Source organism: Felis catus, chromosome B2, assembly GCF_018350175.1.
Source record: "Felis catus isolate Fca126 chromosome B2, F.catus_Fca126_mat1.0, whole genome shotgun sequence".
NCBI lineage: Eukaryota > Metazoa > Chordata > Mammalia > Carnivora > Felidae > Felis > Felis catus.
Genome location: NC_058372.1, coordinates 116,294,687 through 116,311,815, shown reverse-complemented (window position 1 = coordinate 116,311,815; position 17,129 = coordinate 116,294,687). Strand labels below are relative to the sequence as shown.

The window sequence follows — 17,129 nt, the reverse complement described above, 5'->3', positions numbered from 1 at the left end:
ACAAGAATCTACACCCATACCCATACACCCATATTATTAGTCTACACCCACTGTATCCCTTTCATTGCTCAAAACTTTGATATCTGCCCCAGGATTCTACTAAAGCTGGTGTTATGAATGGCACAGTGTGATCCTAAGTGTCAGTCTCAAAAGCCTCATTTTAATTGGCCTCTTTGGGTGATATGAAAAGGCTATACTCCCTTATAGGATTCTCACCCTTCGGCTTTCAGGACATCACATTTACTCTTACTATTCTTCTGTTCTTTTCCCTTCAGTGTGATTCCTAATCTTTCACATCATGATGCACAGGGAAAGGGACGATGCTGTAGGGCACACTGGGATGAACATGTGAGAATGCCCATGGTTGGAAAAGATGGGAATAACTAGGCCCTCTCTGGCTCCCCTGAAGGTCAAAGGTCACTTTTTCAGCAATCTTGGAGTCTATTTACAACATAACAGTTATCTATCTCTACCCTATGCGGCTACTCTTGAATTTCTGACATCTAAAACTCACCAGGTCAAAGGTCAACTTGATATATATTTTTTTCCCCTTAAACTTGCTTCTCATCCTATTATTCTTTTGGGGGCAATGGTAATATCCTCCACCATATGACCTGGATACCGTCCTTGACTTTTGTCTTCTATCATCACACTCCCAAACACTTTGAAATCTTTCTTGTCTGTGTCTTACTGATCTTACCTATAGACTCTAAAATAAGAATTTAGCTTTTATTCCATTAGGGTTTACCTGCTTTGTCTCATGATATTTCCGTAAGTTGCTTTGATAAGAATATAATGAATATCATATAGAATATCCAAGAAGTCTTCACGGGTCACGGTTCTACTGATTCGAGGGTCATCACCATAATATTTCCATTCTTTCTGTTAATAAGAAGAGACACCACTTTGATGAAACTAAATGCGAAACCACTGGCATCCTTGCACCAAACTAATAACCTTACCTCTGTCATTTCAATCTCGTGCCTTGTCAATTGGCCAATTAGAGGAGCAGCCATATGCCTGATGATAATTCTAGCATGAGTAGGAGTCCCGCCTCGAATTATAACTTGAGGATTATAGGTGGAGAAACCTGTCTCTTCCCGAGCCTCGAAATAGATCGCGTACTTGAGTTTGCCTCCATAGGCCGTCAACTGATGGAATAAAATAAGGAATGATGAGTTAGATGATGCCCCCCATGGCATGATTCCAAAAGTATATTTTCCTTTGTTCTCATATGCCTTTGAGGTTCTTGTCGTTTACCTTCTTGCCTTCAAATTGTTCTGGAAGTTTCCAGTAAAAGGGTTCCAGGTGGAGCTCCTGTCTCACCAGATCCATATGTGCAACAGTCTCCGGATGTTGAAAAACGATGCCTTTGGTGGTAGTATGCTGCAGAGCCTCGTCCACCAGGGGCAGGATGGTCTGCTCAGGCTTCAGAGTCACCTGCACGGGAATCGAAACACAGCGGGGGGCTGAGTTCACATCTCGTGGGCACTCCTGTAAGACTAGGTAATGGACTTGTGTGTCTACCTGCAGCCCCTTTCTCCTTCCGAGGAGGTGTTCCGACCCGAAACTAAACTCGTGCAGAGTGAGCCAGCAGGACGGGGGTGAATCTTTCAGCCTTGTTTGCATAGGGAAAACTACAACATCTGTGAGAATTGGTCATTTACACTAATAAGAAGTAGAACTTAAAAGTGGGAGGCATTAAGGAAAAATTAGGGTAAAAATGAAAATGCTGCCACCCTAAAAGTCAATGATCCTCTAAGGCCAGGTAGCGTGAATGTGCAGCAAGTTCTGGTTTCTATCGCTGCCTTAGCGCATACCCACATTCATGCTCCGGTGCCCTCACTTGGAATGCGGCTTCCTTCCATCCCAAAACATAATGCTTCTTTTACAACGTTTCCCTTTCTTACTTGGCATCTATTTCCTTATCAACAATAAATGAACTATTTTTTTGGAAGATAAAAAAGCATTTACTCCAACCGTCGAAGTCCACACGGCCCAGTTCTAAATGTGCGCAGGGGAAAAGGTTACTTAAATGCTTTACCATTGCCTCCTATCCCTCGTGCCTGGCTGAAAGACACCAGCAAGAACTAACAGTAAACCATTACGTGGCTCAGCGGTTTCTTACTCACCTGCGTACGGATCAGTCCTTTGGCTTCAGAGCACTGGGTAGTGGCGCCGAAGCAATAGCAGCTGCTGCAGCCAAGTGGGTTTTTGGCATCTAGTCCAAACTTGCCTGGCCGGCACCTGTCACAGCGCACACCTTCTACATGCACCTGAAGAGGAGGAGAGTTCCTCAGGGTCCATAATGAAATTGTGAGAGAAATGCACTTGAGAATGAATAATGCTTCTTTTTAATTGAGCAAAAAGGAACGCTGAGTGTTAGACTCACATCGCAAATGGCAGTTGTGGTTAATTTCATTGTTAGGATTTCCTAAGTCTAAAACAGGCTCTATTTATACATAAATGCATTGCAAAGGATACCATATATGGTTTTTAAAACCTAAGTAGCACACTTCCTAATATCCACTGTTAACAATACAAAAGAGTCATGAAAATTTCAAAAGCAAAATAGAAACTCTGATTCCTAGACAGGGGTGTGACACAAAGTTGTAAAACACAGGCAGGGTGTTACAATATAGGTTCATATAATTATCATGATATGATGTATATACACACATACAATGCATATTAAATATAGTGTATAATCATAACATGTAATAATGTAGCATTGGACTTTGTGTTTTGTCTGGGGCAAAATGGGCTGCCACTTTCTGAAATTCTGGAGACTATTTTGATAATCACGCCCTGGGTTTTATTTTCCTATTTCCTCTGTTCCTCTTTGCATAGACTTTTTCTTGAAAAGATACCTCTGACACAGTCTTAACTGTATTTATCCTGGGATTGATTTTTCAGATCTGTCTAAGGGGGGAAAAATCCCTCTTATCCTTTTTAATTGGCTGTTTTTCTACATCATTTAACAATATTAATGAGAGCTGAATCTTGCACGCAGTCGCTGTTTGTTATGTCAGTGTTTTTATGTGATGAAATTTTACCGAACTTCCATAGCAGTAAATATATCTTTTCAGTGTACAGTGATTGTGGGTTAATTTGAAGAGAAATGTTTTTTTATAAGCCCTATTATCTAGCTGTGATTTTTCTCTGATGATGCTTAAGAGAATTGTCATTTTTTTCCTTCCCAAATTACTCCTTTTTAAGCAAAGCAAATATGTAAAGAAAAATTGAACTTTACCATTAAAAATATATCGTCTCTATCAACTAGAAGTTGGGTTTTGGTTGCAAAGAAGTTCTTAAAGAGAACTTATTATGCCAATATGTGTATGTGTATGCCAATGAACATATATGAATAAAAACTGTGCCTAGTAATGAATTTTTATTTGTTTAATGCCGTGAAGTCCATGAATAACGGAGACTGAAGTTAAAATTAAGCAATGGAAATAGAATCCAGGGAAATCTTTCCTTACCGTATGTCAGCAGCACATACCTTACAGGTGCATTGCCCTGTCTGATCCATACAGGAGCACTTTTTAGTCTCTGAATCGCAGGTCCTTTCATCAGTACCCGGCAGGAAGCACTCGCAGGGGCTGCAGTGAGGGTAGTTCCAGTGACCTCGATTGCACTCTGTACATTTTGCACCAGAGAATTTGGGATGACAGTTGCATTGGCCTGTGTTTGTATTGCATTGGAAATCCAAGGATCCTACTGTGCTGCAGTTACAAGCCTATGGAGGAGATAAAAACAGCAACCATTAACACCATTTCATGGGAAATATCTTAAAATTTTAATTCGAATGTTTCTCTGCTTCCATTAAATACATATTAATCATGTGTCTGTTATATGCTTTGTACTGTTCTAGTTTAGTCACTTGGGAAACATCAGCGAACATAACATTAAAATCGTTTCCTGCATTTACTAAAACAGATGACTGTTCAGAAAACATAATCCTATTGAATAAGAAATAAAATGTGTCTGTTTCTGTCTTTTTCTGTGGCAAGGAAGAGGAGTTAGGTATGGGTTTTCTTCAACCGCTTTCTGTTTCAAAGAGTGAAGTTTAGACAGTCATTTTACCTTATCATCTCATTTTTACAGAATTAAAGTTGTAAAGAGACTTATCTCACAGTCTAACAGAAGGAGACAAGTGAGTATATATATAACAGCATGAAATAAGAATTACATAATAGAAGTGCAGAAGTCTCTGAGAACATACAGACTCCCAAACCAGATTTGGGGAAGCTGAGAGGACTCAGGCAAGTGACATCTAGAATGCACTTTTCTGACATTTAGTTTTGCAAATGAGCCTGATTTGAGGGGCTTTGCTGCTAACCTATTTTCTTCTTCCTAGGCATGCATAAGCTTGTTCTCTTTATTTAGGTAATTCAAAGTTTTGCTAGAATTTTTAAAAGTTTGAGTCTTTTTTTATTAATTTACTGGAATCTGTTAAAGTTCTTTCAGTTTGAGAACAAAATTATTTTTGATTGAAATTTTTAGTTCTGTTCTATTTTTTTAAGTTTATTTATTTATTTATTTATTTTTGAGAGAGAGAGAGAGAGAGAGAGAGAGAGAGAGAGAGAGAGAGAGAGAGAGAGAGAGAGAGAGAGAGGTTAGAATCCGAAGCAGGTTTCAGGCTCCAAGCTGTCAGCACAGAGCCTGACATGGGACTCAAACTCATGAGCAGTGAGATCATGACCTGAGCTGAAGTCGGAAGCTAAACTGACCGAGCCATCCAGGTGCCCCTAGTTCTGTTCTAATTTACCAATTTTCTTCTTCAGAATCACCTGCAATTCTTAAAGTATACCACTTGTGTCTGTTTGTAAAATCTGTAATATTAGGACCTAATATTTTCTGTAGTTTTCTATTTGCCTCTCAAATTTGTTGACCATTTTATGGTGCCCATTTTACATAGTGAAAATTCTCTCCTATGTATATGCCACCAATGCATTTTTAATTACACTATTGCTTTTTTAGCTGAGTTTCCATGATTTATTTCATCTCACTCACCTTCAATTTCTACTCATCCATGTGTCTTTTCGTTTTACATTCTTTTCAGGCTTTCTGCTCTTGATTTACAGAGCTCATATCTCATTGCAATTTAATGAAAAAGCCAAGCAGGCTTCTAAAATGCCATTAGGAGCTTGGAATAAGTCATTTTCAGAGATCAGCAGTGCCAGTGACCAAAGTACTGTCTCTGAGCTCTCAGTTCCCTCTTCCTTACCCTGCTTTATGATACTGTAGTTAGACCCTGTAGACATTTCTCCGTAGTTAGGTAGCAGAAGTTTAGGCCTAGTCAACAGTGGGCCCGAGAGAGACCTAATAAGGCCCCAGTGGAGGGAAGACACTTCTGTCCTGGGTTCTGGTTCTTCATCACTATTGTCATTATTACTATTTTACTATTTGGCATCGGAGCCCAGTAGCCCAGAAAGAACTTCATTTGGGCCTTCAGCCCAAAAGGGACTTTCTCCCCATAGGCAACTTTCTGAGTAGCTTTAGTCTGCACATATGCTCTGAATGTGACCAATAGCTCCGGCCTGCTCACTACCTGCAACAGTGGTGGACAGCTTCTATAGACCAGTACTTACCCGCAAACTCTGTTCACCCTCACTCAGCCTAGAAATAGTAGCTTCACTTTTGTACCTGCTACTTCAGGACCCCATATATCTCTTCTTATCCTTTTTTAGGAACTAACGACCTATTACCAGTTAACAATTCTTTATATTCTATTTTCCCTGTTGAAATAACTTGTGGTTTCTGTCTTATAAGCGGGTCCTGACTTGGTACCCATGTGGGTGCCACCTCTCGCTGTGTCTGAGTCTTCCCTCACACAGTGTTTGTACGTCATCGATGACCCGATTCTTTTTGGTGCTGTTTTATTATCCTTCTTAGATCTGTAGCTCTATGAAGACTTATATGCATTGCAACTTGCCAAATTCCCAGATCCAAGTCTAGGTGGATATTCCTTTGCGTTTCCTACACTTTCATTGCTCAGCTTAATTCTTATGTCCACCACTACTGGGGACACTCCTGCCCCTGCTCCTGCCCGTAGCAGTTTACTTAGGAGACGACTCTTTCTAGGATGTGATATATAATCACCAGCTTCTTCAATCATCTTTCCTGTCCAAATGTTTGGTGAAGTATCTTTGCAGATTCTGACATTGAAATAACCACCAGGCCTCCTTTGGGGTTAATCTCTGTGATTAAGTTTTTTTCTGACTTCTTTGTTATCCAGAAAAAAAAATCCTACTAAAAGTTATTTGAAGCCTAAAGATCCAAAATGCGATTATTTATTATATAATAAATGTAGACATAGTTTCCTAAGAATAGAATAACCCACTGCTGTCACTCCACCGAAGTCATCTTTATAGAACATCAGATTTAGAATGTGATTTCAAAACAAGGATAATTAACTTTGACTTCAATGATTTTTTTTGGCTCACTTAATAAAATGGGCCATAATTAGAAACAGAAAATTATGATACGTTATGGAAACTGCAGTCATGTAATAAATTTTAAAAGGTCTTAGGAGACATTCTTATCCTTTAACTAAAACATGAAGTGTCTGCTACCCCATTTGTTATATAATACCAAAGCACTAATTCTTAAAGATTAGATGACTACACAAGCAGACACGCGGCCTTTCCAAATCAGGAAGTTTATTCCGGAAGTTATAGTGGAGACTAAAAGGGACCATTAACCATATGTTTGGATAGTACTATGGCCAACATCAAACTTAAATCATAATTAGATGTAATGTTTATTTAGCAATAGAGGATTTATGCACTATTCCCCTGCTAGTGAAAGATGGCTGGCTTTGTATTCTACTCCACTGAAAGCTCAAATGATGTGTGTCCTCACACCTCAACACAGAGAAATTATGCATGACACAAAGAAAGGGAAGCCGTAAATCTCAAATCACTGTTCATTTAGATTATAATCATCCAAAGTTTTTCGGTGGTAGAATACATGCTCATAAATATTTGTGAGGACTCTATGTATTTTTTTGTGATTGTTCATAATGATGAAGTGTGTAGCTATTCAGAAATTTAGATTTTTAACAGTGGTTCAAAGTAATAAAACATTTTCAATCAACTCCAATAAACATAATGTTTATCCAACAACCAGTAAAAATAACAGTATCAAACATAGAACTACAATTTTTTTCTAAGGAAACTTGGTTTATATTCCATCCTGATTTGTATCCACATTAGGCATCAGCTTTAATTTCGGAAGATTATTAGAGCTTGGCCACATTGCAGGATTTTGTGAATAGAATAGAACCCTCTTAAGTTTACTTATGGCTTATTCATGAGTCCAAGGGATGGGGCAGATGCTTGGATTAAAGGTGAAAATGCAAAAAGTCAGTCACCAAAACTTATAACACTGTTCATACTTAGAAAAAACTTTGGAACTCTTGAGAAATTTTGTTTTGTTTCTAAAAATGTAGTTCAAACTTAATAGTGCCATTGGCAATAGAAAAATGAGTGTCCTGTCTAGTTTTTAATTTAATTTAAAATTTAATTTAATTTAATTTAAATTAAAATTTAATTTAGTCTAATCATACAGGTAATTGAAGTCATGTATCTATATTTCCTTGAACAATCACCAATACTCCTGTTTGCCTCTAGATTATGTATTCTGGACCAGTGTATTCAAATGTCTTATCATATATGTAGAGATGATTAGACCTTGCATGTGTGCTAAATCAGTGGAAAAAAACAGTTTACATCACTATAGTATACCACCGTGGAGTCAAACAGGTCACACTTGGTCATGACGTTCCAACAATCTCCAGCCCAATGTGACCAATTAGAACACCTCTCATTAACATCAAAAATGTCCTTATTTGCCACTCTTAATGAACACAGGCCAGCCCTAATCCTATTTGACCTGTGTTACATTTGACACACAAAAAATATTTCTTCTCTTTAAACAGTCTCCTAGGTGTTTTTTTTTAAATTTTTTTGACATTTATTCATTATTGAAAGATAGAGAGAGACAGAGCATGAGCAGGGGAGGGTCAGAGAGAGAGGGAGACACAGAATCCAAGGCAGGCTCCAGGCTCCGAGCTGTCAGCACAGAGCCCAATGCAGGGCTCTAACCCACAAATCACGAGATCATGACCTGAGCCAAAGTCGGACGCCCAACCGACTGAGCTACCCAGGAGACCCCGTCTCTTAGTTTTTAAAGCACTCACTTGGTTTATCTTCTGTCTTTTAAGCTGCTAACCGACAAAATCAAAAACTAAAAAATGAAAAATAAGAAACAACTATTTTTAGACTGAATGCCAGGAAGCACAGTACTGTGATTTCTGAGAGAAGAAAAGCAAAGCAGTATATAAAGGAATTTTCTAGGGTGCAACCCATAAAAGAAGAACCCAAATGAAGCCCTGCACTATAACTGGGTTGAGAAACAGAGTATGGAGATGCTGAGACAGAATTTATTGGGCCAATAGAATGTGTCTAAAAAATAGAAAGTCAGGGTGCCTCGGTGGCTCAGTTGTTTAAGCATCTGATTCTTGATTTCAGCTCAGGTCATGATCTCATGGTTCACAAGATTGAGGCCCCCACATGGGGCTCTGCACTAACAACACAGATCCTGCTTGGGATTCTCTCTCCCTCTCTCTTTTCCTCTTCCCCATACACACACTCTCTCTGCCTCTCTCAAAAAAAAAAAAAAACTTAAAAAAAAATAAATTTATGGGCACCTGGGTGGCTCAGTAGGTTAAGCATCTGACTTTGGCTCAAGTCACAATCTCATGGTTCACAAGTTCACACCCCGTGTGGGACTCTGTGCTGCTATCTCAGAGCTTGGAGCCTGCTTCAGATTCTGTGAGTGTCTCTCTCTCTGCCCCTGCCCTTCCCTGCACGTGCTCTGTCTCTCTCGCTCAAAAATAAATATAAAAAAATTAAAAATTTAAAAATGAGAAAGTTATATACAGAGAGAATTCTAGAAATCTGCAGTAGTGTCCCCTTGAGTCTTTGGCTGAGTACTGATCTGTGTATGCATGGGATAAAATTCTGTGTGGCTGAGGAAAAAAAAAGAAAAAATAAAACACTGAAAAGGCATGAGCTTAAAAATTCCTAAACTCACATAAAGCTTGAAATAATTCATATCCCCAACAGCCAGAGTGGAAATACACAGTAATGCACCAGGTAGCGTTCTCAATGCACTTAGCCCTTTAGTAGTGATGCTAAATGATCCCTGGATTAAAGGGTGCTCTAGACCCTCCCTAAAAACAAAAGGAAACAACAAAACAACAAAAACCCCAAACACTTAAAAACAAGGATCAAACAGATCCAAGTGATTAGTGAGTAATTAACCTGTTTGCCAAGATAAAGATTAATACTCCTTAAAAGAATACAACAAAACCAATGTGAAAAAATGAAAAATGTACAACAATGATCTGGCATCCACATCAAAATGATCAGGCATGGAGAGAAACATAACCAGGAGAAAAGTCAACCATTAAGAATAGTATTGAAATAAAAGAAATGGTGGAATTAGCAGACAATCACACTGCAAAAGCTAATGTTTATATTATAAATATTCTCAAGAATAAATGGAAATGTGAATATAATGAGGAGAGAAATGACAGCTATAAAAAAAATCCAACCAGAAATTTTAAAGATGAAAAGATGAAAAATTTGAAATGAAAAATTATTATGTAACCAACTGGATTAAGAATAGATTAGACACTGTAGAAAAAAATCAGTAAATTTAGACACTTCATAATAGAAACTATCAAAAATAAAGAATAGAGAAAAAATAAGAATGAAAGAACAAACAATCTCAGTCAACTGTGGAAAAATATCAAGTAGACCAACATATACATTAGTTCCATGAGGAGACAATGAGGATAAAGAAGAGAAAAATATTTGAAGATATACTGGCTGGAAAATTTCCAAATTTAATAAAAACTCTGGTCCCACAGATCTAACAGGTCCAACTTACCATATGAGAAGTAAACAAGAAAACCACAAAAAGACAGCATAATCAAATTGCTAAAAACCAGGACTTTAAAAAAATTGTTTAATGTTTATTTATTTCTGAGACAGAGAGAAACAGAGCATGAGTGGGGGAGGGGCAGAGAGAGAGGGAGACACAGAATCTGAAGCAGGCTCCAGGCTCTGAGCTGTCAGCACAGAGCCCGATGTGGGACTCGAACTCACGGACCATGAGATCATGACCAGAGCTGAAGTTGGTCTCTCAACCGCCTGAGCCACCCCGGCGCCCCTGAAAACCAGGACTTTTATATCTAGAAAAAATATCTTTGAAAAATGAAGGAAAAATGCAGTTTTTGAACATACAAAATTGAAATAATCATTGAGAGCAGACCTTACCAGAAATAATAATAGTCATAATTAGGGATGTAGTTAATGGAAGAACTAACATGATATGAAACAGAATTTGGCTGTACACAAAGTAACAGAGAGCACGGGAATTGACACATGTATAGAAAACAGAAAAGCAGCATTTTTGCCTTTTAAAAAGAAAATTGACTATGTATGTATGTATGTATGTATTTTTGAGGGGTTTTTTAATGTTTATTTTTGAGAGAATACAAGCGAGGAAGGGGCAGACAGAGGGGGACAGAGGTTATGAAGTGGGCTCTGTGCTACAGGCTGACAGCAGCCAGCCTGATGTGAGGCTTGAACTCATGAAATGAGAGAGTGTGGCTTGAGCCAAAGTTGAACACTCAACCTACTGAGCCGCCCAGGTGCCCCCATTAACTATTTAAATCAAAATCACCATAGGGCGCCTGGGTGCCTCAGTAGGTTGAGCATCTGACTTAGGCTCAGGTCATGAGCTCCGTGTTAGGCTCTATGCTGACATCTCAGAGCTTGGAGGCTGCTTCAGATTCTGTGTCTCCCCCTCTGTTGTCCCTCCCTTATTCCCACCCCCCCTCTCTCAAAAATAAAATAAACATTAAAAAAAATTTAAATCAGAATCATAAGATTATATTGTAGGATATATAATACATAGAAGTAAGGTGTATGACAACAATAACATAAAGGACAAGAAAAGAAGTAACAAAAAGGGTAAGCAGCAATTAGAGGTTTACTCTTATAAGGTTTCTACACTAAATGTAAAGTATATAATATTATTTTAAGATACATTATGAAAAGTTCAGATGTTGAGCTATTAAAATATTAAGTTAATATCTATCTCTAGGCAATGACAAAAAACATAAAATAGAGTTAATAAGTCAAAAGTGAAGATAAAATGTAATTATAAAAATTACTCAATCCCAAATAAGACAAGAAGAAAAAAGAAAGCAAGAACAGGTGGGGCAAAGCAAACAGAAAAATGTAGACTTAACTCCAACATATGGATAATTACATTAAATGGAAATGTTCCAATTAAGATTATATCAATAACAAAGATTTAAATATATGCTATCTAAAAGAGACACATTAAAATATTTAAAAAGAGATGGAATAAATCACAGTGTGGAGAAATGTATACCACATAAATACCAATCAAAAGAAGGATGGAACGGGGCACCTGGGTGGCGCAGTCGGTTAAGCGTCTGACTTCAGCCAGGTCACGATCTCGCGGTCCGGGAGTTCGAGCCCCAGCCCCGCGTCAGGCTCTGGGCTGATGGCTCAGAGCCTGGAGCCTGTTTCTGATTCTGTGTCTCCCTCTCTCTCTGCCCCTCCCCCGTTCATTCTCTGTCTCTCTCTGTCCCAAAAATAAATAAACGTTGGAAAAAAAAATTTAAAAAAAAAAAAAAGAAGGATGGAACTCTGGGCTATATGATTATCAGAAAAAGTATTCTTTTTTCACAAGAAATATTACCCAGGATAAAAGGGACGCTTCATATTGATAAGGGCATCAACTTTTCAAAAAGACATAATCATCCTAAATGAGTATATATATAATATTATCACTTCAAAATACATGAATCAAAACCTGAGAGAACTGAAAGACAAATAGATAAATCATAATTATAGTTAAACACCCTCAGTTATTGATAGAATATGCACACATAAAAATCACTAAGAATAACTGGCTTGTATAGATTTCACCCAATAATAATAGAATACAAGGTATTTTCATGTACATTAATCAAAATGCACACTGTTATGAGACATAATACCAATCTCTATAAATTCAAAAGAACTGAAATAAAACACATTATGTTCTGAGACCAATACAGAACTAAATTAGATGTCAATAGCAGAAAGATATCTTTAAAACCCCCAAATATATGATGATCATACAACATATTTCTAAACAGTGAGTAAAAATAAGTAGTAAAATAAATAAGAATATTTTAAGGGTGAAAATTTAAACAATATATCAAAATGTGAGGTATGCAACTAAATTAGTGCCTGGAAGGAAACTTAATATATTTGTTGAATATATATTGAAGCTACCAAAAAGTAACTGGAATAAATTTTCATTTAAAATAAAATGCTTACATTAGTAAAGAAGAGAGATCTCAAGTCAATGACCTAAGTTTTCAGTTTAAGAAACTTGGAAAACAAGAGAAAACTAATCTCAAAGTAAACAAAAGAATGTTTATTTTGTACAGTTATCAAATTTATTGGTTAAAGTTGCTCATATTATTTCATATTACTATTTTAGTGTATGCAGGATCTTCATGATGTCCCTTCCTTTATTCTTGACTTTGATTATTTTTTGTCTTTTTTTTTTTCTTGATCAGTCTTCTTAGAGTATCATCAACTTTATTAATAATTGCAAAAAAACAGTTTCTGGCGTCATTGGCCTTTCTCTATTTTTATTTTCTATTTCATTGATTATGCAAACTCCTCAGAAACTATGAGAAAGGAATACTTCCCAATCTATTTCATGAGGGTAGCAGTACCCCAATAACAAAATCAGACAATAACACTCTAAGAAAACACAAACTATGAACTAACAGTCCTTATGAACAGACCCAGAGATCATTAACAAAATGCTAACAAACATAATCTAAAATAATTTAAAGTAGATAATCACTCATGATCAAGCAGGATTTATATGAGGATTGTGAAGTTGGACCAACATTTGAAAATCAATTAATATGATTCACCACATTAGCAGCTGAAAATGAAAAATTATATGATCATCTCCATAGATGCAGAAAATGCTTTTGATAAAATTGGACATATATTCTTGATAAAAGTTCTTAATAAACTAGGAATATGAGGGACATCTTTAAACTGATAAAGAGCGTTTGATGAAGAACATTTGTAAACATTATTCTTAATTGAAAAAGACTGAATCCTTTCTACTTAACATAAGGAATAAGGCAGGGATATTTGCTCCCACCACTACAAATCAACATTTTACTGCGATAGGCAAACAAAATGAAATAAAAGTTACATGGGTTGGAAGAGAAGAAGTAAAACTCAATTTACAGATGGTATTATTGTCTACATAGAAAATCCTAGTGAAGTTACCAAAAAATAGCTAGAATAAACTTCTAGCAGGGTGTCAATATAGAAAGTTAACGAATGGGGTGTGTGGCTGGCTTAGTCGGTAGAGCATGCAACACTTGATTGTGGGGTTGTGAGTTCAAGCTCCAAGTTGGGCATAGAGGCTACTAAAAAATATATAGAAATATAGTCTATTAAAAAAATAAAAGTTATTGTATAAAAATAATTGCATTTTCTGTTCTGGCAACAGTTGGAAACTGAAGTGAAATAAATAATAACATTTGTGTAAAAAATATAAAACACAATGATAAATGCAATAAAATGTACGAGACTTGTCCACCAAAAACTATAAAATGCTGCCGAGAAAAAAAATTACAAAGAAAAGTAAATGAAAACTTATGTCATATTGATACACTGGAAGATCTAATATTCTTAAAATGTCAATTTTCCCCAAATTGACCTGTAGATTCAATATAATCCCCATCAAAGTCTAGAAGGCTTTTGGTAAAGAAATTGAGAAGCTGATTTAAAAATTTATATGAAAATGCAAAGGATCTAACGTGTGCAAAAGGTATTAGAAATGAACGACAGTTGGAGAGTTTATACCACCCAATTTCATGCTCTGCTAGAAAGCTACAGTGATCAAGACAGTACAGTGTCAGTATAAGGACAGATAGACCAATGAAACAGAATAGAGTTCAGAAATGTATGTGCACATATAGTGCCAGGTTATTTTGACAAAGGAACTAAAGTAATTCAATGAGGAAGAAGAATAATCTTTTCAGAAAAGATGTTGGAAAAACTGGATATCTATTAAAAGGTGAACTTTGACCCTTACCTCAAACCACATAGAAAAATTAATATTGAAAATGCAATGTGGACCTAAATGTAAAATTCAAAACTATAAAACTTCTTGAGGAAAACATAGGAGAGGTGTCTCTAGATCTTGACTTAAGCCAATGTGCATTTCTTAGAAAATAAAAAGCATGACCCATGAAACAAAAGGATAATAAACTAGTCTTTATAAAAATTAGGTGAAGATACCACAGCAGAAGTAAAACACAAGCTGTTTACTGGGAGAAAATGGTTACAGAACATAAATATATTAAAGGACTGGTATCTAGAATACATAAAGAACTCTTACAACACATTACTGAGAAAATTAACAACCCCAAATAGAAAAGATTCGTACAGACACTTTGCAAGAAGATATATAAATGGGAAATAAATAAATAAGATTATTCCCAATATCATTGGACATTAAAGAAAGGCAAGGATATAAATAAACATCCAACTGAATGCTTAAAATTAAAGAGTCAAAATCCCAAATGTTGGTAAGGATGTGGAGTATTCTTGTGATGAAAAATGAAAACATAGGTCTACACCCATGCTTTTGACTTATAGACTAATGTTCATAGCAAAATTATTCATAATAGCACCACACTAGAAGTAACCCCAATGCCCATTAAATAGTAAATAAATAGAAAAGTCATTGCGCATCATCCAATGTAAAATTATTAAACAATTAAAAATAAACTACTCATATACAACAGTGTAGTTGAATCACAAAAGCATTATACTGCATAAAGGAAGCTGGGCCAAGATTTATTCCCCCAAACAAATAAACAAACAAAATCCAAACAATAACATGTAGTATGACTTGATTTCTATGAATTTGTGGAACTGACATTACTACAGTGATAGAAGGAGAAACAATAGTTTCCTGGTGCAACTAAGGGGGAGAAGGGAAGCCAACTACAAGAAGGCATGAGGGTGGCTATACAACTGTAATCATTGGTCAAAACTCAACACTTTATTTTATTTTGTTTAAATTTGTTTAATGTTTATTTTTGAGAGAGAGAGAGAGAGAGAGAGAGAGAGAGAGAACACCAGCAGAGGTGGGGCAGAGAGAGAGGGAGACCCAGAATCTGAGTCAGGCTCCAGGCTCTGAACTGTCAGCACAGAGCCCAACTCGGGGTTTGAACCCATGAGCCATGGGAACATTACCAGTTGAAGTCAGACACTTAATCGACTGAGCCTTTCAGGCACCCAAAACTCAACACTTTAAATGAGTAATTGCATTTTATTTAGTTAATACCTCACAAAAAGCTGAAAAAAAACCCCGCAAAAACCCCTGTGGACTTATCACCTTTCCTACTTGAATTTGAGTCACCTATAATCCCTCTAGCAGTAAATACTCTCATTTAATTTCCGACAAAGCAAAACCCAGGACTCATCCTTAAGACTTCTCTCTTATCTTCCAAAACAATGAGTGCACCAAGCCATACAGCAGTGAGAATTCTGTAACATAGCCTACTCCCTGCATCTTTGTGGAGGCTCATTGGCTGGGTCCAAGCTTCTGTTCTCTTTCATCAATATTTCTGCAACAGCTGTATCTGTTACCTTTAACTCTGATGCTGGATAGATTTCTTGAAATGTAAATCTAGTCATGCCACGTTCTAAGGTACACTCGTGGGAAAAATGAGGATTTTTTTCAAGCTAAAGGTTGTCAGTATGACTCCCCAGAATCCTTTCAAATGCTTCTTGAAAACTGAAACCTAGTCCTAATTTAGGGGCAATTCCTATAGATTTTTGGCAAATTCCTTTAATTAGTTCCTAATTTTTTGTATTTTGCAGATAATATTTCATTGTGTCTAGGTATGAAGTTATTGGCTGTTTCTGGTTTTACGTTTTCCTTTTTTTTTGTAGGTATAATGAATAAAGACACATAAATGTGTACTTACGTCATATTTCCCAGAAGTAAAATGAAATGTAAGACACTGATCAGTATCTGCAATCACTCTATACTGTTAGTTCTATATTGTTTTATAAGGTAATATTGGCTTTTGAAATTCCCAACTATAAAGCTTTCACAAAATAAAAAAAAGTTTTGAAACATTCATTACCAGAGAAAATTAAGCAATTAACTCACCTTACAACCAGTGGTGATGCTGTGGCCCCAGGTGTTAGGTGCACATTTAGAACATTTTTCTCCAATGGTATTGGGAGGGCAAATGCACTGACCAGTCTTTGGGTCACAATTATTACCCAGATGGGAACAATCACAAGCTTCACAAGTAAAAGGGAAAAAAATAGTAAAACAGTAAAAATTTGATAGGAAGTGCTGAGTTTATTTCTCTTGTTTTATTTTCCATATTATGGTTAAAGATCCTTGAAAGTGAAAACTGACCTCATTCATCTTTTATATCACAGAAAAGTGTTTTTCACAGAGATGATCAATAAATTTATGCTGTATTTCATTTAATGATTTCAAAAGGTAAAATATTTTTAGTTTTCAACTAAGTTTAAAGAAGCAAGTGGTATATCAGATTCTATGCTAACCATATCTAGATACTATAAAGTTTAAAATTTTGTTTCTATAGTTATTTCAAGTGCATAACTAAATTTTCTATCCTGTATATATAGATTAGTATTTCCTTCCTGTTGATGACTATGATTTATAATAAAAATCAGTAATTAACAGGCTTCTTAAATTCAGTATATCATGTATGTAGTTTAATAGTCACACATCAGGACATTTCAGTTTTGCAAAAATTAAAAATAACTGACTTATGTGACCCTGTGTGTGTGTGCACATACGTGTGTGTATGAAGGTATTTTTGAGGTTTATTTACCACCTGCTTTGTTCTTTTCAATAGATTTTTCATTTTCTTAGCTATGATATGATATATGAAGAATGAAAATATCTCTATCCACTGCACTTTCTCA

General features: G+C 36.2%; 1 protein-coding gene across 8 annotated transcripts in view; it reads right to left on the bottom strand.

Moving 5' to 3' along the window:
- LAMA2 (laminin subunit alpha 2) overlaps window positions 1-17,129 on the bottom strand; it is a 623,859-nt gene that overhangs the window by 208,496 nt on the left and 398,234 nt on the right. For all 8 annotated transcript variants that reach the window (XM_045058020.1, XM_045058023.1, XM_045058022.1 and 5 more), the window contains 6 exons: window positions 16,333-16,469; window positions 3,506-3,742; window positions 2,133-2,276; window positions 1,261-1,440; window positions 963-1,151; window positions 749-882 (listed from right to left, as the gene is read on the bottom strand). In XM_045058020.1, the coding sequence (XP_044913955.1) occupies window positions 749-882; window positions 963-1,151; window positions 1,261-1,440; window positions 2,133-2,276; window positions 3,506-3,742; window positions 16,333-16,469 (1,021 nt within the window). The remainder of the gene's footprint in view (window positions 1-748; window positions 883-962; window positions 1,152-1,260; window positions 1,441-2,132; window positions 2,277-3,505; window positions 3,743-16,332; window positions 16,470-17,129) is intronic.